We start from the raw sequence: 26,010 nt of genomic DNA, 5'->3' as shown, positions 1-26,010 counted from the left end.
TGGATTGACCCTGTGGATCAGTTTGGGAATAAATGAATAAAATATTCAATCTTTTATCTATGAACATGGTATACTTCACATTATATTTTGGCTATTTTTTGTTTATTTCAATAATGCTTTTTGTATAATGGTTTTATAAACAATCTTTCACAAAATTTATTCTGATTAAATTCTGTGCTTTTTAATGACATTTAGATCATATCATTATTGTTTTCTCATTCTTTGGCTCCAGTATATAAAAATATAATTTATTTTTGTAATAAACTTGATAAATTATTATAATTTTAGAAGTTTTTCTTTTTGTTTTACTAAGAACATTTCTCTGGGAAGAAAATGATAGCTTCCTTATTTCTTTATTTGCAGTTCTGAAACTTTCCATTCCCTATTGTACTGGTTAAAACCTCTCATACCATTTTAGGTGAATATATTCTTCTCTCAGTTCTGAGCTCAGAAGGGAATATTTTGATCTTTCATCATAAGTAAGAGTTTGCAACAGTTTTTTTTGTATCTATCATTTATGATATTGAAGTTCATTTTTCTAATCTGTTAACATTTTTTAAATCATGAATAGGTGTAGAGTTTGATCAAAAGCTATTTTCTGCATTTGCTGAAATGATCATATGACTTATTTCCTTTATTCTATTAAGGTGATTTCTGCTAGTGATTTTTAAGTGTTGAACTAATCTTGCTTTTTGAAATAAGCTCAGCTTCTTTGTGACTTTTTCGACCTGTCCATATCTCTGATTTAGTAGCACTTTCTGTAATTCATCTGTACCTACGGTCATGAGAGAGACAGGCCTGTCATTTCCATTTCCAGGAATTCCCTCTTTTGGCTTCAGCATTAAGGTGATTCTGGCCTCCTGAAGCAGAATTGCTTATGTTTTCTGTTCTCTTCAAGACTGTGTTAAGACTGGGGTTATTTCTCCTTTCCAAGCTTGCAGGAATTCTTGCGGCGCCAACTCATTCTTCAACAGCTATTTGAATGTTTAGAAGAGGTTACCTTATTCTTAGAAGGTTGCAAACTAAGAAAAAAAAATAAAGGTAGAGGCACAAGTTTCTGTCCACATTTTCCCCTGGTGGGGAGGCTTAATTTGTATGTTCATTCAGCAAAAAAAAATCCCAAATGTTTGTACCACATTGACTCTAGGAGTCAATCAGAGGCCCATCCTTTGGGAGTCGCATTTCCTGTGGAGGAGTGTTTCCAGGTTTATGGCGTGTGTAGGCGCCTAGGATCCTTCAGTCCACCCTTCCTGTGGGCTCTGGGGCTGCAGGTGCGCTGTGCCTGCCCCTTCTCCAGCTCCGCCTGACTCTCTGCTGTCCTTGATTGCATCTCATTTTAGTGCCTTTCTGTTTTTTGTGTTGTTGTTGTTGTTGTTGTTGTTGTTTTTGTTTTTGGCGGTACTGGGGTTCCTGGAAGCCCTTCTAACTCCGGGCTACACTCCCAGACCTATTTTTTATACTTTTTAATTTGGAAACAGGGTCTCTTAAGCCAGCGCAGCTGGCTTCGAACCTGCGCGATCCTCCTGTCTCTGCCTCCCAAGCGCGGGGATTACAAGCGTGCGCCACCACGCCAGGCTGTCTTTCTGTTTTAATCTCACTTGTCTTTTCCAAATTGTGGGCCTCATAAAGACAAGACCTGTACCTGTTCCACTTGCCAGATAAGCCCTGGTGCCCAACGCAGGGCCAAACCCAGAGCAAGGTGCTCAGTGAGCAGGAACCCCTGCGCTTCTCCTAGAGGGCCACTCAGCACTCACAGGCTACAAGCCTGAGGCACAGTGCCTAGGTGCAGAGTAAAGAGTCGGCCCTCACGCCCAGTGCAGTGGGTTTTCTCGATTTCAGTGTCCTGTCTGAGGACTCTCGTTTTGGCCTTGCTGACTCTGGGTACAGACACACAGACGGCTTCTGTGTTATTTCTCACATTCTTGTGTGAGAAATAGTGGTAGATGCTTGTGTATCCACCATCACACCAATCAAAATTTCAATTAGAAAAAGTGTGCTGGTGCTTTTTTTTATTATTAACACAATTAATTCTGCCCCCCCAAAGGGTATACTGGGTAAACTCTCAAGGGTCCTTTTAATTATTTATGAAAACATGAAATAATTGTCTCTGTGGATTATTTGCGATGGAAACAAAATGAATGTAGGAATAGATTAACTTCTCGAAATGACCTTGCTGTGATGACGCTCTTAATCTTTCTTTTGTGAACAATTGCACTTCATTCATTCACCCATTCATTCATTAATTCCATCCATACCGGTGGAGCACCCAGCACCGTGCTGGGGTGAGGAGTCCACAGTCGATGGTGATGGGGAAGTGTTCCAGGAAAGGGGGGAGCTGGTGCAGAGACCCCCAGGTTGACGAGCTGGGCATGTCCGCGGAAGCAGGCGGTACGGCTGGGGTGGAGGGAAGGAGGTAGAGAGGGGCCTCGCCTCGCCAGGGGCTACCAAGAAGTTTGGGTGGGATCCTGAGTGTGGGCGGGGCCCCTCGCTGAGGGTCTGTGTTGGGGACGGCGGGGCCGTGTGAGGCTGTGCGGACCCACCTGTGACCATGTGGTTCGTGGACAGTGGAGCAGCAGGGAGGGACGTGGGCATGGCTGGGCCCGGGTTGCTGCTGTCACTGGCTGATGGCAAACAGACCTGACAGTGGCTGGGGTGGGAGGGAACAAGTGCTTTGGGAGACTTCAGTACAGCACATGCTTTGGTGCGGAGCTTCCCGTTCCCTCAGCAAGGACCACAACTACGGAGCAGCCCCGGTCCTGGATTCCCACTCTCCATCCGAGACCCCCACCTGGAAAGGCTGGGAGCAGTGAGCTTGGGTCTCACCAGGAGAGACGTGGGCAGACTGGCCGTCTTCATCTCTTAGTTTTTGAGTTTCTACTTTACTAAGCCGCACATTTCATCCTTATTGAGTTCTCAGGCCCATGGGTTTTACTACATCCATGGTCTCGCGAGACCTTAGCCGGGCGTGGTGGCCACGCTTGTCATCCCAGTGCTTGGGAGGCTGAGACAGGAGGATCACGCAGGTTCGAAGCCAGCCTCAGATACTTAGTGAGGCTCTCAGCAACTTAGAGAGACCCTGTTTCCAAAAAAAAATATAAAATAGGTCTGGGGATATAGCCTGGAGGTAGAAAAACCCCTGGGTTCCACCTCCAATACCACACCAAAAAAAGACATTTTCCATGGTCTACATTGGGAATCTTTTTATCACTCCTAAAGGAAAATTTATACCAATGAAAGAGCCCCCGCCTGTGCCCACCTCCCTGGCCCCTGAAACCACTGGTCTACTATCTGTCCCTGTGGGTTAACCTCTTCTGGAAATGTCATATAAAAAGATCATATGATGTGTGGAGTTATTATTATTATTATTATTATTATTATTATTTGTGTGTGTGTGTGTGTGTGTGTGTGTGTGTGTGTGTGTGTGTGTGTGTGGTGCTGGGGATGGAACCCAGGGTCATTCTACCTCTAAGCTACACCCTCAGCCCGATTTTTTATTCTTTATTTTGAAACAGGATCTAACTGAATTGCGGAGGGCCTCACTAAGTAGCTGAGGCTGTCTGTGAACCGCGATCCTCCTGTCTCAGCCTCCCAAGTCCTGGGATGACAAGCGCGATCCACCACGCCTGGCTGGTTTTTCTTAACCGGATGATTTTGTTTATCATGCTATGAAGGTTCATGTGTTGATGCTTGGCCCCTTTCTTGGGGCCACCGACATTCCATGGTACTTTGCACGGTATATTTTATACAGTATATTTCATTCATCCACTCATCAGTGGACAGAGATGTGGGGTACTCTTTCAGTGTGTGGCTCTCCTGAAGTGCCCCCTTGCAATATTTGTGTGTATGTTTTTGTGCAGACTCTTGTTTTCAGGAATCAGGTTGTTGGATGGCGACCCTGCGTTTAACCCTTGGAGGAGCTGCCAGCCTCTTTCCAAGTGGGGTGGGGGCTCTCGGCTTCTCTCCTGATTGATACAGACCATGTGTAACAGGGTCACGTGGGCCCTAAGCCGCTGGTCAGTCATACCATGGTGGGCTCCAGCTGCTCCCAAGGATCGGGGACCCTGGTCCTCCTCTCTGTCCTCCACACACCCGGCCTGCTGGGAGGACTCAGCGCTCGGCCCTGATTTGATCTTCTTAATGGATGGGAAAGGAAATTGTTTCTGAGACTGAGATCCCAGTGGACCCTAGGGGCTGGGCTTTGACAGTATGCTTAAACGCTGCACAAGGACCTGCTGGCGGGGCGGGAAAATGTGATCAGGGACCTTTTCTATTTATAAAGGCAATCTGAGAGCCATGGCTGATGAGACCACAGAGCACCAATTTTAAAAAACATGTATATATATATTTAAAGGCACCTGAGCTGGGAGAGACGTAGGTCCAGGTGGCCCGTGGTCACATTGAGCTGTTCAGAGTGGCTGCAGGTGACACTTTTCTCCTGTTCTGGGCTGCGGTACCTTCACGCAGAGGCTGGAGCTCTGAGACGCACACTCAGGGCCGAGCCTGTGCTGTGCTGTCCTGGGCCGGCCATGTGGCCTTTTTCCACATACCCATCTCTTTGCCTCCTCATGTCCGATGGAGATGCAGGTGGGCAGGTAGGCAGGTGGGCAGTGGAGGGTCTGGTGAAGGGTGTGGCTGCAGCGTCCAGGGCAGCCCTTCCCAGGCTCTCTTCGTGTTGCTCTTTTCTCAGAAGGAAGTCCTGGCCCAGCTTGCCTGGTGCCCTGCCCACTTCAGCGGGGTCTCTTTCCCAGGGGTGCACCCAGACCCTCTGCACGGTCTCCCCAGCCCCTTCCTGCACTCGCCACTTACCTGGGCTTGGGTGCTCTGCTCACTGGCTGGGAGCTATGAGCCCAGGAGGGTGTGAGCCTTGTGAGTGGGTGTCCAGCACAGTGTGTCCTCCCAAGAAGCAGAAGACCCCTAATCCAGGAAGGGGTCACCCCATATTCGTTGATGTCAAACTCACACTCCAGAGCAAACTCTCCTGATGTTTTTCCCTTGACATAACCCCCCGAAATGCTCATTTTCCTCCCTCTTGTCTGTAAAACATAATATTTAAGAGCCTGTCTCTACACGAGCTTTCACCCGTGCAAAGACTCGATGGCTTCTCAGATGAGAGCATTTGAGAGTTGGCTAAGTGCGAACACAGAAACGTTCTACGAAGGCAAATAACCGGAGACCGGGGCGATCTGCCCAGCTTTCTGGTCCCCTTCTTCTTCCGGGTCTTGTCGTCACCGTTGTCTTTATTCTGAAACTTGTGCTTCCAAACCTGGCACAGCCTTTCCCAATCCGGTGGACTTACAGATCCGAGCTGGGTTTTACTTGGAGAACTGGCCATCTGTCAGGCCAGTGCCAGTGACCATTGGCAGAATTCTGGGTTGACGCTCAACAGATGGGCTTTCTAGTGAAATGTGCTGTTTTTTCCACAATATACATGAGCAAAACAAGCTGCTCTGGTAATGTCTTGATTTTTTTCCGCTGGTGTCAGAGGCAGCAAAGGTGCCCATGGATCTAGTGTTAATCCCAGCCTCATTGTGGGGGTGTGGGGTGGGGTCTTAGGCAATGCAAGGAAGCTCAGTGATTAGGGAAATTTTGAGTAGCAACTTCTAAGGTCTTAGAGAATCCTGTTAACTGGAAAATATAGATATTGGGGGAAAAGGCTATAGTTTTCTAAAAATAAATGGACGTGGACACAAGTTAACGGGAATACCTTGAAGCTGCTGTTTAAGCCTAAGTTTATTGAACCAGTTCCCTTTGACAGTTTTGTGGGGTCATTGCTGTCTAGGTGGGTCAAGGACATCTGGTCACGTGGTTTAGGGAAAGCTGCTGAAAGGGATTGCTCGGTGCAGAACTTCCAAGAGCCTTTACCTTGTTAGGATGGCATGGAACTTTTCGAGGGAAGCTTGTAGGGAAGACAAGGTTTTCCCAACAATTTCTATCTCCAGAGCATCCTTCTGCCGGGGTTCCCTGGAACACAGTTTGGAAACCCTGGCTTCGTGCCCAGTGTTGATGAGAGAGACTGGGCTCCAGGCTTTGCCCACTGCTCTCCGCTGCATGGACTCCCACTTGAACGTGTTACTTACCTATTCTGAGCCTCCACGGCCTGTCATGTCTGATAGGGCCAAAAATTAGTCCCCATCTCATGGAGATGTTTGCCTGGACCAGTGCATGAGAGGGTTTGGTGGCCTCCGCTTGGGCACTCAAAGCTGTGTTCAGCAGTTTTCCGTTTTCTAGAGGCTGATGATGTACCCCAAGGCTCAGCAAGACTCCTGTCTTCTTTCCCTGTGCTTGGCCCCCCACCAACCAGCAAGGGGAGCCTGGACTCTGAGTCAGCGATGGGCGGCGGGGGCCGTGGGGCCTTGGGGTGTGCAGGCTCCCTGTCTCTAGGTGATGGGTGGCCATGGACCAGCATGGAACTCTGCTTCGATTTCTGTACTTGGGTCTGTCTCTTCTATTCACGCTTTGCTTCTTTTACCATTCATCGATTTTATCCACATACCCCATGCCTGGGCCAGGTGACGGAGTGGGAGGGACCCTGAGTCTGGGAATTGCATCTTGCCCCATGGAGGTGTCCATTCTCTCCACACCGAAAAGGCCAGTTTCCATCAACACGGGCCATAATGGGGCCAGGGGCTCTGATGGATAAACTGGCAGAACTCCAGGAAGAAGCCCACAAGTTTTCTGGGAATAGAGCCATAGGCACGGGGAGGGTTTGGGTTCCTATTTATTTATTTATTTATTTATTTATTTATTTATTTATTCTTTGCGGTACTGGAGATGGAACCCAGGGGCATTCTACCTCCAAGTGACACCCCCTAGCCCTACTTTTTATTCTTTATTTTGAAACCGGATCTCACTGAGTTGCAAAGGGCCTCACTTAGTAGCTGAGGCTGGCTGCAAACCGCGACCCTCCTGTCTCAGCCTTCCAAGTACTGGGATTACAAGCGTGTGCCACCGTGCCTGGTTTTGGTTCCCCTTAAATGAAGGCACCTTTCTGTACATCCTCCTCAGAGGCCAGGCCTTCCTCCGTCCTTGGGGGCGTGGTTGTGCGTGGATGGTTGGGTGGCCTCCTCCCGTCCTGGTGTCCCCGGAGGCTGCGCACTGCGGCTTTTCTTTTCCTCTTACTGACCGGCTCACCCAAAGACCATGCTCCTCAACTGTCCATCAAGAGTTTTCAGGAGTGGAGGGCAAGCCAAGAATGCTTTTACATCTGGAAGACTCAAAACCCATTTTTAAAATTCAAAGTTGGGTAGACATGGTAGCATAGTCCTATAACCCCAGTACAGAGGAGAATGAAATGGGAGGATCCCGGGTTTGAGGCCAGCCTCAGCAATGTAGACCCTGTTTCCAAATAAAAAAATTAAATGAGGCTGGAGATGTATCTCAGGAGTTGAATGCCCTTGATTTCAATCCCCAGGAAAACACACACACACACACACACACACACACACACACACACACACTCAGTAGTTTTGGCGAGTCAGACCCATGCTGGGGTAAGATTATTAAAATCCGGACACCTTTTTGTGACTGCTGTCCGGCAGCATCTGCAGCTGCCTGGCCTTGGGGCCCCTGACGTTCCTGCAGTGTTATACAAATGTGGCTGCAATGGTCGACTCTCCCTCCCTCCTCCTTCCCTCTGTAGACAGGACAGTGTTGTCATCTGACCGTGGCGTCTCACAGAGGTCAAGAGAAGGGCTCTGGAGCAGGCGGCCTGGCCGCTGTGGCTCCGGAGGACCTCTTCACGTCTCTGTGCCTCCGCTGGGCTCAGGCTGAGGATGGAGGGAGCCAGTTCATGTCAGGCGCCCAAGGCGGAGCCCTGCAGGTGCCGCTGTTTCTGGCGACGGGGATGAGTAGACAAGCCTCATCTCCCCACCCTCCGGTGCATGTCGGTGCTCCTCACAACGCCTGCCCACACCAAGGGATTCTACGTGGCCTTGTCCCTTGGCTGGTCTTGGCCAGGTCCTTAGGTGATGCTCCGACCCTCACAGTACTGTCACAGCAGCACACAGTGGTTCTTGGCTGGGCCTCGCCCTCCTGCCCAAGCTCACGGGTCTCCTCCTCCATCCCATAAACCACAAACTCCAGCCTCGGCGTTCCCAGGTCAGAGCGCACACACCCAGCGGACTCCAAGCGCAGTGCGGTGGGGCTTTCGCTGGTCCATATTTAATCATGAAAATTCCCTTTTATTGTGAGATTGTATTCTGTCTGTAGTCAGCGATGTCCAGAGGAGATGGCCTTGTGCGTGTGCGTTTGCGCGTGTGTGGTGGTCATTCATCGGCACCTCTGCGTGGATCCCAGCTTTGTATATGAAAATATTACTGGGCTTTTGGGCATTGTCTCTATCCCATATCTACCAAACGCCATGTCCTGCCATGCTTTGGGGAATTTGCACCTTTTCTTCTACTCCTACTGAAACCCTAAAGCCCAAATCAAATGTCGCCACCCCCTTCACTCCAGCAGCTTCTCAGCGTCCTCCCAACCGGGGCGGGAAGGCCGCTTCCTCGGCAGCTGGGTCCTGCTTGGTTCTCTGGTTCTGTGCACTGTAGCTTTTGTGGCCAGCGGTCCCCAGGGGAGGCATGGGGCCTCGCTCAGAGACGATGGTCACTAAGTATTGGCAGATGGATTTTGGAAGGAAGAGGACACTCAGGGAAGATTTCGGGGCCGCCCTCTTGTGTTCCCTTGTCTCTGTAGTCCTGGCTCCTCTCACCTCCCACAGTGACTTCTCTGTCCGGTTTCTTTTTCTTTCGTGACCGCAGGGCCTTTGCATGGAGGAAGACGGTGTTTTTGTTCCACCTCCAAATCCAGAGCAGCTTTGATATATGGCAAGCTCTCAGCTGATACCCAATAAATGAGTGTGTGAATAAATGAATGGATGAACAAAACAACCAAGGCAGAGGGCACAGGTTCCAGCATCCTCTGGTTGAGAAGGTCCCTGTGCTCCCGTGAGGCGGTTTCACTTGGCGTCACAGAGGGACAGCCATCAGGGCCAGGTGGCCAGAGATGCACGCACCTCCAGGCTGCAGCCCTTCACCCCTGCTTCAGTGTTTATTTGAGCACCCTTGAGTGCCAGGAGCCAGGAAGGATGCTCTAGCTCACTAACAAGCAGGATGGTCCCAGATCCTGTTCTTATGATGCTTATGCTTGTTCTCCTGGGAAAATCAGAGGACCAGTTGAAACCATGACCCTTAGGAAGATGGCCGGGAGTGACCAAGATGGGGTGGAGGGAAATCTGGGGCACACCCTGCCCCGGGAGTGGGAATGAACCCAGGGGCTCTGTGAGGTCAGCCAGTGCGTAGGTCCCAGAGCAGATGACGTGTGGAGAGACCAGCCTGGTCTGAGAGAAGGCTGGGAGGTGTCTGGACTGTCCACGGGCCGGAGCTGGCGCTGTAGCTCAGGTGTATAGCGTCCGCAGGTGGTGCTCAGCCGCGTTCGTCACCTGGGAAGGCCGCCGGCTCAGGGCTGTGCTCAGCACCTCCTTGGCAGCCGCCAGATGTGTTTCAGTAATTAGCTGCTAATGCCTGTGAGGTGGCAGGGGTGCTCCTGGCACTTAGCAGCCGGTGCTACTGGGAGGCTGAAGGGAACCTGCTGACGGGACCTGATAATGCCTTCGCCCCGCCGGGATCCCTTGCCGGGGGAGGAATCGTCAGCAACTCCAGGGACGGGGCGGAAAGAATTCACAGGGCAGACAGGACCTCGGGTCGGGGCTTCTCTCCACAGACACACACGCACAGCTCCACGCTTGTCCCTCCTTGGCTGGCCCTGGGGCCACCTCCTCGGGAGCACACCGCCAGGTGCGTTTGTGGACCACACCTGTCCAGGACCCAGCTCCCTGCATGGGACACCGCCAGCCACCCCTCCCCGGGAGGTGTACAAGGGCTAAGTAATCCCTGCACCGAGCCGCCCATTTCAGTGCCCCTGGGAGGGGGGCTGCCACGGTCCGGCCCTGGGCGTGAGCCACCTGGGGCAGGACAGGGAGATGGCACTTTGTCCTGGCGGGATGCTGCTGAGCAGCACAGACCTCTGGGAGCCTGCCATGGTCCCAGGCAGGGGCCTCACTTCTCTGATGACACCAGGGCCTCCCGGGAGTTACTCAGGCTAGGGCGTCTGAGGTGGGTGACGTGCTGGATCCTCGGTACATCCACAGTCAGGTCTTTTGAGCTGAGGGCCCCTGGAGGCTCCGTGCTAACTGTGAATTAAGGCCCACCTCCTCCCAGGCACCCCACCCCACCAGCTGCGTGTTCCCTCCTCTGCCAAGGCTCCTGCAGCCCCCCTCAAAGCTGTCCCTCCTGGTCCCTCCCGCTCATACCCAGGTAGCACTCTGCTAACCGCTGGTGAAGGGGGTGGTCCGCAGCCTCCGGGCCCACAAGTCCCTAAGGATCCTCCCTCCAAGCTCAGTGATTCACACCTTGCAGGCGCCTGCGCCAGTCTGGGCCCTGGCGTGACGGGGCTGTAACCTCCACCAGAGCCCTTGGGGATGGGGTGGGGGGAACAGAGACAGCTGTGAGTGGGAAACTCAGACACATGTGTGCAAGCCCCCCACCACCACCACATGGGAGACAAGCGACAGGAAGAAGCGTGACCAAGAGCGTCCTGGAGCACCATGGGCGCCGTGGCAAAGATTCCCAAAGTAGGCCCCGGCACCAACCTAACCCCTCGGCAGGCTCCGATCCCGGCCTCGGAGGCCCCACCACTGACCTTGCCTCACGGCAGGCTCGCAGCACACAGCACCCACAGACTTGAGGATTCCTTCTCCTTCTGTCCTGAGAAGGGAGCCCTGCAGAGGGGCCGGCAGGAAGTGATGCCCTTGAAGTTCTGTTTCTAAGGGTTCTAGAGGTAGGCATCAGGACAGAGATGCTGGTGGCTCTGGACTAAGGTCAAGGTGAGGAGTCATAGAAGTTTATTCTCTTATGAGGCACCTTTTTGCCTTGGCTGCTAGGAAGTTCAGGGCACCCAGGTGCTCTCCTCTGGAGTCCGCAGGGTGTCTCCTATGCAATCTGCTCTTTGATGCGGAGGCCCCGTCCAGATTACCCTTCCTCCAGGTTCCCGCCCAGACATCTTCTTCCTGCAGGATGAGTCTTTCTGGCCATCACTGCCGATCCTTTGTGCAATGAGGGACCAATAAAACAAGATGTGGCCTTTCCTCATCCTTGCAGGGACCAGAGGCTGGGGAGACCCGGCCCATCGTTGTCCTCTTGTACCAGGAACGTTCCCGGCACAGGCGGCTTTCCTGGGGCCACGCAGACTGGCAGTTCCGCTCCCATCTGGCATCTGTGGGCGGAGGGAGAAGGGGAGAGGAGGAGAGCACGGGATAAACTGCCTCTGGGGGGAGGAGAGGGAACGCGTTCGCCCTGCACCCACGGAGTTTGGAGGTGGTAGCAGGAGGGAGCCCTGGCTGACCACTCATTTCCTGGGTCACTCCTGGGGGCTGGGGCTGGCCCTGGGAGCACCCTTGGAAATCTGGGAGCACGGAAGACCATTGCCACAGCAGCCTTTCCATGTGGGGAGCCCTGGGCTCCTGGACGGAGCGGCTTCCCCTTTGGGCTGCTCCATGGGTGTGGGTGGATGGGTATGAAGATGCTGGGGCCTGCTGACTCTCCTGCTGTGGTATCTGCCCCTGTGTCCTGGCCTGGGTGTAACTGTGTGAGTGTGTGAGTGTGTGTGTGTGTGTGTGTTTGTGTGTGTTACTGGGGATTGAACCCAGGGGCATTGTACCTCTGAGCCACATCCCTACCCTATTTTCTGTGTATCTCTTGAGACAGGGTCAGCGTACGTTGCTGAGGGCCTGCGCACGTTGCTGAGGCTGGCCTCAGGCCTGCGCTTTTCTTGTCTCCGCCTCCCAAGTATGAGGATTCCAGGCATGTGCCCCCACGCCTGGCCAGACATTTTCTCTGCACACGCCAGCGTATGTTACCATGGTCCCCTGCACACCTGGTGTGCCGGAGCCAGCTGGCAAAAGTACGGGTTCCAAAGAGAGGAGTGAGGATGAAAGAATTCAATTCTAAGACTTTAATTCAAAGAATTTTAATTCAAGCATGGAAGGTTCGCCGGGCCACTCCCAGGTCGATATCTCTACTGGCCGATCCCGGGTTTATTTCTCTTGTGGTATTTATACAGTTTCAGGTCCCTCAATCCCTCGTGCCATCACCACCTGAATACAATAAAGACAGACCCAGAGCACATACCTCACGGGCAGGTCAGTCACTACCCTCCTGCCGTCACCACCTGATCTCAGACCTTGATTACTTTGAACCTTCCATGACCCCAAACCTTGTTGACTCTGGGCGAAGGGCAGTCAGCTGAGCGGAGAACAGTCAGAAGTATTCCTTTAGCAAAGATAAGGGGGAAACCTTAATGGCTCCCCACACTGGTGGCATGTGATATGTGCTTACACACGCCGGTTGTTACTGACTCCTCGCCGCGCATGGAGCTCTGCTGGGCTGTCTTCAGCTCTGCACTCAGGTTGGAGAGAGGAGAGACTCCTCAGCCCGGGTCCCAGTGGTAGAGGTGCGGGTCGCAGGGCTGTTGGGGGTGAGGCTTTCCAGGATGCCAATCTGTATGCGTCCCGCAGAGTTTGCAAACACGGCCTAGTTTCACCAGCAAGGAGGGACCACAGGCGAGCCCCTTCTGTCCACTCATGGCCATGCAGCCGCAGCTGGCTGGCGGAGCACTCTGCTGGGCAGGCCCTGTGCCGGGTGTGCCGCTGTCCAGGCCTGCTCTCTGCCCTTGGGGCTGGCAGTCAGAGGGAGGGCAGAGCCCGGGGGGCTTCACGGCTCCTGGACACCTGCAAGGTGATCTCTGTCTGGGGCAGAGGGGGATAAAGACTTCCTGGAGGAAATAAACTTCCCTGAGTAGATGGTTTGTGGGGCAGATAAAAGTTGGGGTTACAGCAACATGAGGGGGCAGGCGTAACCTGAGCAAAGGTCCTGGGGCAGGGGCGTCTCGTGGCGTTAGAACGTCCTTGAATCATCCCATTGGAAGGCAGGGTGGGGCAGAGCTGGGCACAGGCCCACCCCCACGCACCCAGGGGCTGCCGCCTGCCTCAGCACACCTCAGTCAGAGGAGGCGGGGCAGCCCGCTGCTCTGCAGACCCTCCAGGGATCTGGCTTTGGGGTCAGAGCGCCCCCAGGCCCCCAGGAGCCAGGTGGTGTGGGGGCCACTCAAGACCCTCCCTTGGTTTCCTCTGGCAGATGAGATGGAACCGACTCCCCCGGCGCGTTCCGAGTATCTGGTCTCAGGGATTCGAACTCCCCCTGTGCGGAGGAACAGCAAGCTGGCCACGCTGGGCAGGATCTTCAAGCCCTGGAAATGGAGAAAAAAGAAAAACGAGAAACTAAAGCAGACCACCTCAGGTGAGGCCCGGGCTGGGCAGGGCGGGGCTGCTGGCGAGTAGGTAGTAGGGAGGACCGAGGGCCAGCTTAGAGGAGGGCGCTGTGCCTGCAGGGGCTGTGCAGGCAGCCTAGGGGTGATGGCTCCAAGTCCCCTGAATCTAGCCACTGGCGTGGTGGGCACCCCTGCAATCCCCGCAACCCAGGAGGCTAAGGCAAGTTTGAGGCCAGCCTGGGAAACTAAGGGTGACCTGTCTAAAGGAAAAAATGGCTGGGATGTAGTTCAGTGGTCGTGTGCCCCTGGGTTCTATCCCCTGTATTGCAACAAACAAATGAAGATTTCTAAAAGGGCCCAAGGACGCCGCTCAGGTGCTGGAGTGCCCCTGGCTCAGTGCCCGGGACTGTGACCCCAGCATCGGCGTCTCCGGGGCCATTCCACGTGCACTGCTTAGCAGAGTGCCCAGTGAGGAAGCTTGGACAACAGTGCCCCTCTGCGGCCCGGGGGCCAGGCCCGCGCCTGCCGGCTTTCCTGTGGGGTGAGGCGGGCGTTGCTGTGTCTGCAGGGTCCTGCGAGACCTCTCACGTCCACTCACCTGCACACGTTTGTGTCTCTGCAGCGCTGGAGAAGAAGATGGCCAGCCGACAAGGTCGTGAGGAGCTCATCAAGCAGGGACTGCTGGAGATGATAGAGCAGGGTGAGTGTGCCGTGCCCCCCGGTGGGCACTGTGCTGGGGGCACTGTGCTGGGCACACCCAGCTGGATGCCTCCCAGAGACTGGGGGCCCAACAGCGGGCAGGATGGAAGTCAGCGGTGTCTTGTGCCCAGAGGAGGGGCTGGACCCCACGTAGCTTCCAGGGCTGGAGAAATAACCCAGAGTGGAGAGCCCAGGACAGTGGAGACTCCATCCGGAGTAGGAGGGCGCCCCCTGGTGGAGCACCGGGGGAGCATCCTTCCCAGTGCGTGGCTAAGAGCAGGTGCAGAGAGCGCTCCTGATTTCTCTAACATGGGAACAATGGTTTGTGTTTGTCTTGAGTTTTTTTTTTTTTCCATATTAGCATTTTCATCCCCAGTTTGGGCAAATTACAGCTTCCTCCACCGGTTCCCGTCGCTGCTGTGTAGCGAGTGTGCATTGCACGCTGGCTCTGCCTACCTTCATAGGCTTTGGGGTACAGTTGTTACCCCCAGTTCACAGGCACAGAATGTGCAGGCCCAGGCAGTGACTCTCCCAGGATTACACGAGAGCTCAGGGATGCAGTCCTGGCCCTGGCGTGTGGGTCTGCGGCCCAGCAGTTCAGCCTCGGGGGTGTCTACAGGGCCACCTTTATTTGCTAAAGGCTGGTTATCACTAGCACAAATGATGAAAGAGAACCCTTTGGGTCTCAAGTCTTGCTTCGTATCTGATGGATTCTGGTGGGTTTGGGCACAAAACCTGGATCCTGAACTGAAACTGATCCTTCATGATTTCCAGCTCTCTTGGTTTTGAATCTTGGTTAGGGGGATTCACAAAACCCACCACCCTTCAGAAGTCTCTCTGGAGCTGGAGCACACTCTTGCCCCCCGATGAAGCAAATGGGGCCCTGGAGCCTCTCCTCCAGAACTTGGATGGACACCTGGCACTCCTATCTCCTTCTCCAGCTCTGAAACAGTCTCAGTGTCAGCCAGGCGTGGTGGAGCAGGCCTCGAATCTCAGGACTTGGGAGGCTGAGGAAGGAGGACCACAGGCTTGAGGACACACACACACACACACACACACACACACACACACTTATATATTTACTTACACACACACTTATATATTTACTTACGTATTGTCTTTGTAGTAGTGTGGTCCAGGTATCAGGGACGGGAAGGAGGATTAGGAAGAAATGAATCCATCTTTGCACAGCCGGGCCTGCAGCTCACAAACCCAGCCGGGAACCAAAGCTCTGTGGTTTTGCTTCTTTAGGCTCAGAGTAGAGTATTTAGACAAAGCAATATTCAGGTGGGAAACTGCTTGATGCCACCGCCCCGAGTCCCCAGGTCAGGGGAGGCCCGGCACTAAGCCCTGTGGCCGCTGCTTGCTCTAGTCTGCCTCTCAGGTTCGGGGGGGGAATGTCTCTGATGAATGGGAACCTGGATTATTTCAGTTTGGTGAGACCCCAAAGTGCCAAACTCTATCCATTCTGCTTTTGCTACCAGCAGGCTTGACTTGAGATCTTGGGCAAAGGGGAGGTCTGGAAATAGGGCCTGTTCATCCTCTATTCTAAAAAAAATGTTATTTTGGATGAATAAAGAGGAAGATAAAGATCTGATTCCTGTCAAAAGTGAAGTCATGGTCTGAATAATTGAAGAGGGACTCTTCCGGGAAGAGCGCACTTTGGCTTTTTTAAAGCTGAATTCGCCTAGGACGATTTTGCGGGAGGTCGGCAGGAAGGGGCCCTGTGGCCAGCGTTGGTGGCGGCCAGGCTGACAGGTGGACCATGTCCTGCTGCAGCGGAGCTTCTTTACCCTCCACAAACCTGCCAGCGATATGGGATGTCACACATTTGCTGGCTTCCAGGGTGTTAGAGGTCGGCCCAGCTTCTCTAGGAAGGGTCAGAGAGAAAATAGTTGAGGCCTTAGGGTTGTGTTCGTCAGCCCTTTGTTACTATAATGAAATACCAGAGACAGGCTGACTTCAGAAGGAAAGAGGTTTCATAGCTCATAGCTTGGAGGTGGTGGGCGCAGAACTGGTGCAGGGTCAGTTCTGACACTGGCCTTTTTGCCGGCCGAGTCCTGGGGTGGTGCAGAGCAGGACAGGGCGGGGAGGCAGGGAGCGTGCCCAGGGACGTCCATGTGTCTGTTCTCTTTCCCTTTCATAAAGCCACCAGACACCAGTCATGGCACCCCACCCTGAAGACCTCCTCTAACCCTGATCACCTCCCGGTGGCCCCAGCTTTAAACACCACGGTCTAAGATTTTGTTGTCAGCCAGGCATGGTGGCACATGCTTATTATGGCAGTACTTGGGAGGCAGAGACAGGAGGATTGCAGGTTTGCTCCACAATTTAGTGAGACCCTGTTTCAAAATAAAGAATAAGGTAGGCCTGGGAGGATAGCTCAGAGGTAGAGTGCACCTGGATTTCATCCTCAGAAACACACACACACACACACACACACACACACACACACACACACACACAGAGTTCCTCTTGTCATAAAGCCTTTAAGCTGTGACCAGGGGATTGGACTCCTCCTGCCCGAGCTCGGGGGACCAACCCTACCGGGGCAGGCAGACAGACACTGCCATGACTCTCCTGTTACAGGGCAGGGACGCAGACATCTGCGTAGACAGTGCATACATGTGCGGGTGTGGCTGTGTGCTGATAAAACTTTATTGATGGGTGCAGAAATTTGAGTTTCAAATAGTTTCTATAAGCCATGAGCCAATTATTTGTTTCATTACCCCCCCCCAACTATTTAAAGATGCAAAATAAAACAAAATAAAACAGCCCTATCAGGCAGGTGGGAGGCTGGCACGGGCCCCTGGGCTGCAGCTTGCCAACGCCCTGCCCACCCTTCCTTCTTGTGAAGAGGTCCTGAGTCAAGCACGAGCGCGGCCTGACATGTGGGCTCTGTCTTAATAGTTGAACATGCTCACATGCACTGATGTCATGGGGTTTTATCGGGCACCTGCTGTGTTAACTCCGAGGACACAGGGACACTCTTTGCCCAGCACACATAGTTCCACGGGACTCACACACCACAACTAACTAAAATCACGACTGAGTAGAGGGCGGCAAGGGAATAGGAGCTGGGGCTGGCTGCATGGAGGCTGGAGATGTGTGAGTGGGGACCAAGGGTGGGCAGGAGGAGTGCGGCTGGCTCTCGGCTCTTGGTCTGTTGCAGAGCTAAGTTACTAGAAGCTTTCCAAGGCCCCTGTTACTGGGCAGCAGTAAGTTGGATCCTTTGGGGCGGGACACACGCAGCTTCCCCCAACTGTGTATGGGAAGGTTGGGAAATAGGAGACAGACATCCAGGGAGAGGGAGGGGCAGAAAGTAGCCAGCGGGGGGGGGGGGGGGGGGGGAGAGCAGGCCCAGGGATCCGGTGAGGGGCGGGGAGGCGGTGGGGGCTGAGGCGCTTAGGAGTGAGACGCCTTCTGTCCTGCCAGCATCCTCACACACATAAGTGCCTGGCCACAGAACTTAGAGGAAAGAAGCTTTATTTTCTTACAGCTTCAAGTTCAGTCCATAGGAAGCTGGGGACCGCGGATGGACCGCGGATGGATCTTAGAACATGGCAGTGAGAGGCGTAGAGAGGGAACACACAAGGCCGTGTTCACATCACAGAGGCTGAAACCAAGACAGAGAGGGACAGCAGGGGAAGGGGAAGCACACAGAATCCCCAAGGCCTCAGCCCGGGCCTGCCTCCTCCACCCACACCCTCCCCGGCCTGGACACACCTTAGATAAAGCCACTAGGATGGGATTTGTCCGTTTGCTAGGACACAGTCCTCACGACTCAGTTACGTCTGCTTCAGACATTAATAAGTGAGCTCTTAGCCGGGCATGGTTGTGCACCCTTGTAATCCCCGCGCTTGGGAGGCTGAGACAGGAGGATTACGGGTTCGAAGCCAGCCTCAGCTACTTAGGCTCTCAGCAACTTAGTGAGACCCTGTTTCCAAATAAAATATAAAATAGGTCTGGGAGTATAGCCCGGAGGTAGAAAGCCCCTGGGTTCTACCCCAGTACCACCAAAAAACCCACAAACAAACAAACAAACAAACAAACAGACAAACAGACAAGCGCAAAAAACAGTGAGCTCTTTGAGGACATTTCCTATCTAACTCTAATACCTTCTGCTCCTCACCTGCACAGGGGAGACTGAGGCATGTCCCAGTGGTTGTGCCGCGCCAGGGCAAGCGGGCCAGGGATCTGCAGCGAGCTGGCCCTGTCTGTAAGCAGGGTTCTCTGGGGTGCTCTGGAGGAAACCATCTCTGGGCTTTAGGTTTTTCTTAGGGTTTGTGTTCCTGAAAACTGCCCAGTTGGCCACCTTCTCTTAGCAAGGTGGGAATAATCAGTGGCCGCGGGCGCCCCCTGTCGTCAGCTGCCCTCACTGCAGCCAGGACTGCAGGCAGGCTGGCTGGGAGGCCACAGGGGGTGTGAGCGAGGGCCCTGGCTGAGGACCCTGGTGAGCTGGGGTGTGAGTGCCCTTGGCCTCCCTCACACATCAGCCTGTGTGCACGCTGGAGTTCACCTGTGAGACAGCCAAGTGGTGTGACAGTATGAGCTGGTCTCTGGATGCATTTGGAGAGAGAGGGGAGGGGAGGAGGATGCACACTGGTCCCCAGGTAGATGGGGCTGTGTCCAGGCACAACTTTGCCCCAGAAGATGTTATTTTACGACACTGTTAAATGTGTGTCTGAGGAACCACTGTGACGCCACCTCCTCTCTTGTCCCTGCAGTGCTGGCAATCTGCGGGCACGTGGGAGCTCCCTCCCCGTCTGTGACATGGCGAGGCAACCAGGGCGGTGGAGCAGGCTGCCTGCTGCCCACCGTGTCTCCTCTGCTCCGTCCCCCTTACTCTCAATGCCTGTGATTGAGCAGAAGAGGCCGGCCTCGCTGGCGGGGTGGCCCTGTCTGGCCCCAGCGCAGTGTGTTGAATAGGGACAGGAGCCTGCGTGTTTCTCTGTGAGGTCACTATTCAGGTCCCTGAACAACTTTTCTCCATCTCCCTGTGCGTGGTTATGTGGCATTTTCTGAAATAACTTAAGGAACTTCATACCCCATCCTTGGACAGAAAAATCAGGGAGCTGTATTCAACACCCTGGGAGCTGCAGGCTCCAGGGGCCCTGGATGGTGACGGCCTAGCCTGTCTGGTTTCTAGGTGGTAGGCGTCCTGGGGACTGTGGGTGTGTTCACGCATATCTGTGTGTGCATGCAGTTGCACACACACATTGCATGGAGACACATACGTGACGTCATTGTGTATGTTTGTGTGTTCTTGTGAACATCTGTGGCAGTTTCTTCATGCTGTGGCCACTCAGCATGAAACACAGAAGTGCTGCCCCTGAAGCCCTCCAAGGAACAGGCCAGTGGATGGGGAGCTGGCCTGGAGGGAGGCTGTACATCCATCCATCCATCTATCCATCCATCCATCCATCCATCCATCCATCCATCCACCCATCCATATATCCATCAGTCCATTAACCTGTCCATCCATCCATCCATCCATCCATCCATCCATCCATCCATCCATCCATCAATCAGTCCGTTAATCTGTCCATCCATCCATCCATCCATCCATCCATCCATCCATCCATTAATATGTCCATCTATCCATCTATCCAACCATCCATCCATTGGTCTATCCATCCATCCATCCATAAGTCCATCCATCTGTCCATCTATCTATATATCCATCCATTCATCCATCCATCCAACGGTCCGTCTGTCCATCCCTCGGTATGGCTGCACAGGGAAGGCGCAGGGCACGCGCTGCCTTCCCCAGGCTCCAACCATCATCCGTAGGCAATGGCTCTGTCATTCTCACTGAGCACCTTTTTGAACCTGAGCACTGAGTCTGAGCAGAGCCCAGAAAGGCCCTGCGAGGTGGCTAAGCTGGGAGCGCAGGCAGAAGAACCTAGACCGGCAGGCAGATGTGGAGTCTCCGTGAGGCCGGGGCCTCCAGTTCTGTGTTCTGACCACTTTGTTCTTATGATGATGCTGGTGCAGATGTGGTTGTCGTTAATAGCAATAATGGGCCCTCTCTGAAGTTTAACCTGGACAGCTGTGAGCATCAGGCATTTGCCCGTGTTGCACAGGGCCACTGAGCAGGTGCGGCAGGTCCTGCCCCGTGTCCCTCACCACTGGCAAGATGCACGGTCTCCATGAGGTCCTCTCCATGTCTTCCACAGTGCCGGGGAGGCAGGTCAGCTACTGGGGTCAACTAGTGTTTGCTTCTCCTGGTTAAATGGTGGGTGCAGAGATGAACAGTTACCCGCAGCCGTGCTCATGATAAAAGCCCAGCTCCTCCGGGCCTGGCAGTCTGCACTTGCTGCCACGGCCCAGCTTGGCCCTGGCTCTTTTGCACCTGCCTGCCCTCCCCCTGCAGACCCCAGCCTGTCCTCTAGGTGAGGGCTGAGGTGCAGAGGAGCAAGTGAACCCACAACACTTTCTCTTTGCTGAGCTGAGGACTGAACACAGGGCCCCCTGCACACTAGACGAATGTCCCCCACCTGGACGCCCGCATCTGTTGTCCTCTGGCCAAGCAAGCTGCAAGGCTGGCCCAGTGGGGAGCCCCAAAGGCACATGGTAAGGGGGGCATAGGAGTGGAACCCAGGGGAATTTGACCTCTGAGCTACACCCCTGCCCTATTTTTTATTTTTATTTTTTTATTTTTTATTTTGAAACAGGGTCTCACTGAGTTGCAGAGGGCCTCACTAAATAGCTAAGGCTGTCCGCGAACCGCGATCCTCCTGTCTCAGCCTCCTGAATGCGGGGATGACCAGTATGCCCACCACTCCCGGCTAAGAAAGTTCTTCTTAGGAATAAAAATGATGTAGAAAGAGTGGTGTGGGCCCTGGCTGACAGCCGAATTCTCTTGCAGATGCCGAAAGCAAAGCCTGCCACCCGGATGGAGGCCCCCAGTCCACACAGAGCGAGCCCTGCACCCCCAAGCAAGAGCCGCTGACTCCAGACGATGCTCCTCCCGGAAGCCCCTCGGCAGCCGGGATGGACCAGGCTGCCCTGGACCAGCCGCTGACCTCTGACACACGCTTGGACGACGCAGGTACTGGCTGCAGACTCCACAGGCTGAGCTCTTCCCAGAATGGCCTGGGTGGTGAGCAGGGTCAGACAGTGAGCCTCATGGAGCTCTGTTCCCAGGCCTCCCTGCACCGACCCTGCCACGCTGCACTCTGCAGCGGTCTCACTGCGCCAGGATACTTCTCTCTTTCTCTTCCCACGTGTGCCCGGGCCAGGTGCTAATGGTGGCCACAGGTGACCTTGCTGCCTCCTGTCCCTCCCAGGATGTATTTACATTTTCAAAAGGACTTTCCAGGCAGGAAAGACCCCAGGGGGGACGCGGGGTGCACTGACCCAGCAGTAGGTTGATACTTGGCCGGGGATGGATTCCTGGGAGCCAAGTTGTGGGCGGGTCTACTTGGGCCCTAAGCTTGTCCTGAGGGCCTGCTCCTGGGAAGAGTGAGGGGAGGGAACAGGCCTCTCAGGAAGGAAGGAGCAGGACACATGGGGAGTCTGAGGGGCAGGGGTGACAAACTCGTCCCAGGAGGTGCCAGAGTGCAACTATTGTCGACACCGGGCCGGGGTGTGTGATGTGACCGCTCGGCCTCAGCCCTCAGCTTGCAGCCAGAGATGGTAGAAGAGAGGGTCGGGTGCATGACCGACCGTGGGCCTGGCCCTAGAATAGCCCATGGCTGGGCTGCTGGCCTTGGCTGGTCAAGAAGCAGGGAAGCCAGGGCTTTGACCACGTGAGGCCAGCGCTGGGATGGGACGGAGAGAAGACAATGGGTGAGGTCGGACAGCCTCCCCGGGGCAGGCGGAGCCCTGGATGAAGTGAGCGGTGCTTGGGTTTGCTGTAGAAGCGAGCCCAGCGGTGGGCTGGGGGCAGCGGCCAAGGAGTGCAGACTCATCCCTCTCCCGGCTGCCCACCCCCAGCTTCGCCATGAGGGTCCTGAGGCCCTGTGGAGCTGATTTTATGTGGGCGGTGCAGAGACAGGCGATTAGCAAACACTTTAATAGTGCAGTGTCTGTTTTCATTAATTAGCCCTGTGATATGGGTTCCTCTTTTCAGGCTCCTGAGACAGATTTTCTTATAAATAAATCAAAACAAAGGTGTGAGTTCATTTAGAGCCAGTGCGGTAACAAAAGCAGAGTACAGAGATGTATCCACAGGACCCAAGAAAGCGTCACTCCCTCCTTAGGGACACAGTTGGCTGGTTTGCAGTTAGGATCATATGCTGCCTGTGATGAGATCCATGTGTATGCTGGGTGCTGTGCAGAGTGTGTGGGGTGCTGTGGAGAGTGTTGAGGTGCTATGCAGGGTGTGTGCAGCGCTGTGCAGAGTGCGGGGTGCTGTGCAGGGTGTGAGGGGTGAAGTGGAATCGAAGGTGAATGGATAGAAAGGGGCTGGAGTGTAGCTCAGTAGAGTACCCTTGGTTCAACTCCCAGTGCTATAAGAAAAAAATAAAAGCCCAGAGAGCAGTGTACTGACAGCCTCAGCCGCCTGCAGACACTCCCTGAGAGGATGTGCGCTGGCAGCGCCTGGGTCCTGGGGTGTGGAGACACCTTCTTCTGGTTCTCTTCCAGCCCTGTGGGTCCAGACTCTGCCCGGGACTTGCAGGCTACCAGCTCTGGGTCTGCATTTAGAAGCCGGGCCTTGTGCATCCCCCCAGCGAGGGCAGACTGCAGCAATGTCAGGACGTGAAGTTCACTGCTCAGAACACTGCAAGACAGCTGGCTGTGGTGGCGCGCGCTTGTCATCCCATGGTTACCGGGGGCCTGGGGCCGTCTCTGCACAGGATTCTGGACTGTGGGTGCCTTCCTGGCCCCTTGGGCATGTGGATTTGCAAGCCCCTGAAACTGGCTGGCTCTCGTACCTTCTTTTTTTTTCTTTTTCTTTTTTACTTTTTATGGTACTGAGGATTAAACCCAGGAGCATTCTACCTCTAAGCTATACCCCCAGCCCTATTTTCTTTTTATTTGGAAAGAGGGTCTCCCCAGGTTGATGAAAATACTGCTGTGTTGCTGAGGCCATCCTTGAACCTGAGGTCTTTCTATCTCAGCCTCCCAAGCACTGGGATCACAGTTGTGTCCACCACGCCCGTCACGCTCTCACCTTTAACCTCTGACCCGGGCCTCGTTAACTGCATAATGAGGTAGTTGTCGCCCAGAGAATGATGGAAGCTGGAGGTGGGGGAGACTCCATCTCCACGATGGAGCTGCAGAGGACCAGCTGCTCGCCCCGTCATCTCTCATCCTCGTTGACATCCCTGCGCCCCAGGGAGCTGCCCGCATCTGGGCCCAGTCCCTCTGCGTTGTGGCTCTTTTGTAACAGGCGGATGTCACCTAATTGAGAAAGCCAGATTCGTAAGCTGGCAAGTCAGGCAAGCGCCAGACTCAGGCCTGGCTTCTCTCCTTACCTTGGGCAGTTCATGGAAACCTCACGCCCTGTGGGCATGGCCTGCACTCAGGGAGCCTGGACGCTCTTGAGGGGCGCTCTCTGTGGTTCCTGAAGCTCAGCTTGTTTTTGTAAGGTCCAAGAAAGCCAGCTGCTTTCTTGTTAAGATCATCTCTTCCATGAAGTGCCTGGGCTCAGGGAAAGCACCAGGGTCTGTCATGGGCACCCCCTTGGACTGGTTCTGAAGTTGGCACGCACCGCAGATCAGGATGTGCATGGGAGGTGGTGTGTCCAAATATCGCAAACGTCTTGGGAAGGAAGCGCTGTTAACGAGATTGACCACCCAGCCATCCCGATGACTGTGTAGACTCTGGGTGTTCGTGTCTGGAGTTCGTTCTTCTGGGTCTGTTCAGAGGTTACAGCACCAGCAGCAGAGCATTTCATACAGAGTCCTGGGGGGCCTGTGTTTTAACACTCATGGGACAGAATCCAGTTCAGCGATGTGGTTGTTAGAAGGGTCCGACTCTGGATTCTGCATGAATTAAAACAAGTGGCATTGAGTGAGGATGTTCTACACACACTGCATTATCTTACGATAGCTCCATTTAAAGAAAGAAAAGAAAAAAAAACAGGTTCAGAGAGGTTAAGTCACTTTCCCAAAGTCACAGAGCATGTAAGTGGTAGAAGCAGGGTTTGATTTTAACAGCCCAATCTAGAGCCACACAGGAGATAAATCTTTGGTCTGCCTCTGGAATGCGAGTTATTTCTGAAGCCTAGAATAGAAGGTCTCAGACCGCAAACTGTAGATCAGATGCTGCCCTCTGCCTGTGTCTGTATGGCCTTAGGTGCTGCTTCAGGGCCCTGGAGCTGAGCAGAGGGGTCCTCCTCCTCCTCCTCCTTTTCTCTCTCTCTCTCTCCTTCCACTTCCAGCAGGGGCACTAGGGCCCTGGACTCACTCTGCATCCAGTGCAGAGTCATAGCCACATGGCTGTTTAAATGAATTAGAATGAAATAAAGTTATAGCCGGGCGTGGTGGCGCACGCTTGTAATCCCCGCGCTTGGGAGGCTGAGACAGGAGGATCTCATAGGTTTGAAGCCAGCCTCAGCTACTTAGTGAGGCTCTCAGCAACTTAGTGAGACCCTGTTTCCAAATAAAATAGAAAATAAGTCTGGGAGTATAGCCTGGAGGTAGAAAGCCTCTGGGTTCCACCCCCAGTACCACCAAAAAAATAAAAAAGAATGAAATAAAGTACCTGTTCTCTCATCACACCAGCCCCTTGTCAACTGCTCACAGGGCACTGTGGCTGTGGCCACCATGTTTGCAGAGAGGGACAATTCTACTGGGCGGCATTGGGGGTGAGAGATGGCCACATGTCCACCCTGGTGCCTAGCCATAGGAGAGCTCAGCTTTTGGACTGACCAGGCTTTCCAGAGCTTTCCATACCAACAGAGACTGTCATTGCAAGAAAGACCCTGGAATCCACACTGGAAACACTTGCCACCTGGCCTTCTATGGAAGGATTGGGGGTCCCTGGACTGGAGGATGGACTTGGCCCAGCAGGGGGCAGGGGTGAGATGGAAGACAATGTCGAGGGTCTGCAGTGGAGGTCTGGGCGGGGCTTCTGGCCGCTCACAGTGAGCACAGGTGGATGTTGCTAAAATATTTTGTACCTGGAGCTCACAGGACTTGTCCTTGAATGGCATGGGGGGCACAGTGTGGAGAGGAAGAGAGGGAGAGTGGCATGTCTGGTGCGTGCAGAGCACTATAGAGCTAAACATGGCGGGGTGGGGCTCTCGCTCACTCCATCCCCCAGCTGTGGCTACCAGATGAGCACCCAGATGCCCTTGGTTTTCAAGAATGCTTGCAGTGTGGATTGACGCTGGACACCTGAGCGAGGGTGGACAGAGGGAAGGGCTTTCTGGGACACCAGGGCTGGGGGCACGTGTGTCTTTGGCATGTCTATTTGATCTCCAGATAGAGATGTTTGCATGGCCTATGATATATTTGTCCAGGGCTCAGAGGAACAGTCAAGGGTTTACAGAGATGGGGGTATCCCCATGCCAGAGGGCTGATGGGACTGACTAGTGAGAGGGGGGTGGGGAAGAGGACCAAGCTCTGTCCCAGGAAGCAGGCACGCTGGCCAGATGCAAGAGGCGGAGCCCATGAGGGGCTGGGCAGGTGTGGCTCGCGTGCAGGAGAGGGCTGGAGGTTAGTTGAGTGACTGACTGGGCAGGTCAGCTTGGGATCAGGGAGCGTGGAGGGCGGAGGTGGAAGGAAGAGGGGCTAGGTGGCTGTGGACAGAGGTGCAGGTCTGGGGACCTTTGTGGACCAGTTTATCTTTTAGAGAAGCAGAGACTAGAGTCAAGTGTGGTGGCGCATGCTTGTAAACCCAGAATTTGCTGGGATCACATCCTGCTGAGACAGGAGGATGGCAGTTGGCAGACAGCTTCAGCTACGTAGTGAGGTCCCCTGCAACTCAGTGAGACCCTGTTTCAAAATAAAAAATAAAAAATAGGGCTGGGGGAGTAGCTCAGAGGTAGAATGCTCCTGGGTTCCATCTTCAGTACTGCAAAAGGAGGAGGAGGAGGAG

General features: G+C 54.0%; 1 protein-coding gene across 1 annotated transcript in view; it reads left to right on the top strand.

Moving 5' to 3' along the window:
• The window catches only part of PHACTR3 (phosphatase and actin regulator 3), a gene marked incomplete at both ends in the record, with an annotated part of 144,663 nt that overhangs the window by 72,141 nt on the left and 46,512 nt on the right, over positions 1-26,010 (top strand). Inside the window, 3 exons of the mRNA XM_080716584.1 lie at positions 13,185-13,346; positions 13,940-14,017; positions 20,888-21,070. Of these exons, the coding sequence (XP_080572710.1) occupies positions 13,185-13,346; positions 13,940-14,017; positions 20,888-21,070 (423 nt within the window). The remainder of the gene's footprint in view (positions 1-13,184; positions 13,347-13,939; positions 14,018-20,887; positions 21,071-26,010) is intronic.

The sequence above is a fragment of the Muscardinus avellanarius genome, assembly GCF_963383645.1.
Source record: "Muscardinus avellanarius genome assembly, chromosome: 19".
Lineage (NCBI taxonomy): Eukaryota > Metazoa > Chordata > Mammalia > Rodentia > Gliridae > Muscardinus > Muscardinus avellanarius.
The sequence above is the reverse complement of the archived record's forward strand: the minus strand, read 5'-3'. Positions and strand labels throughout refer to the sequence as shown.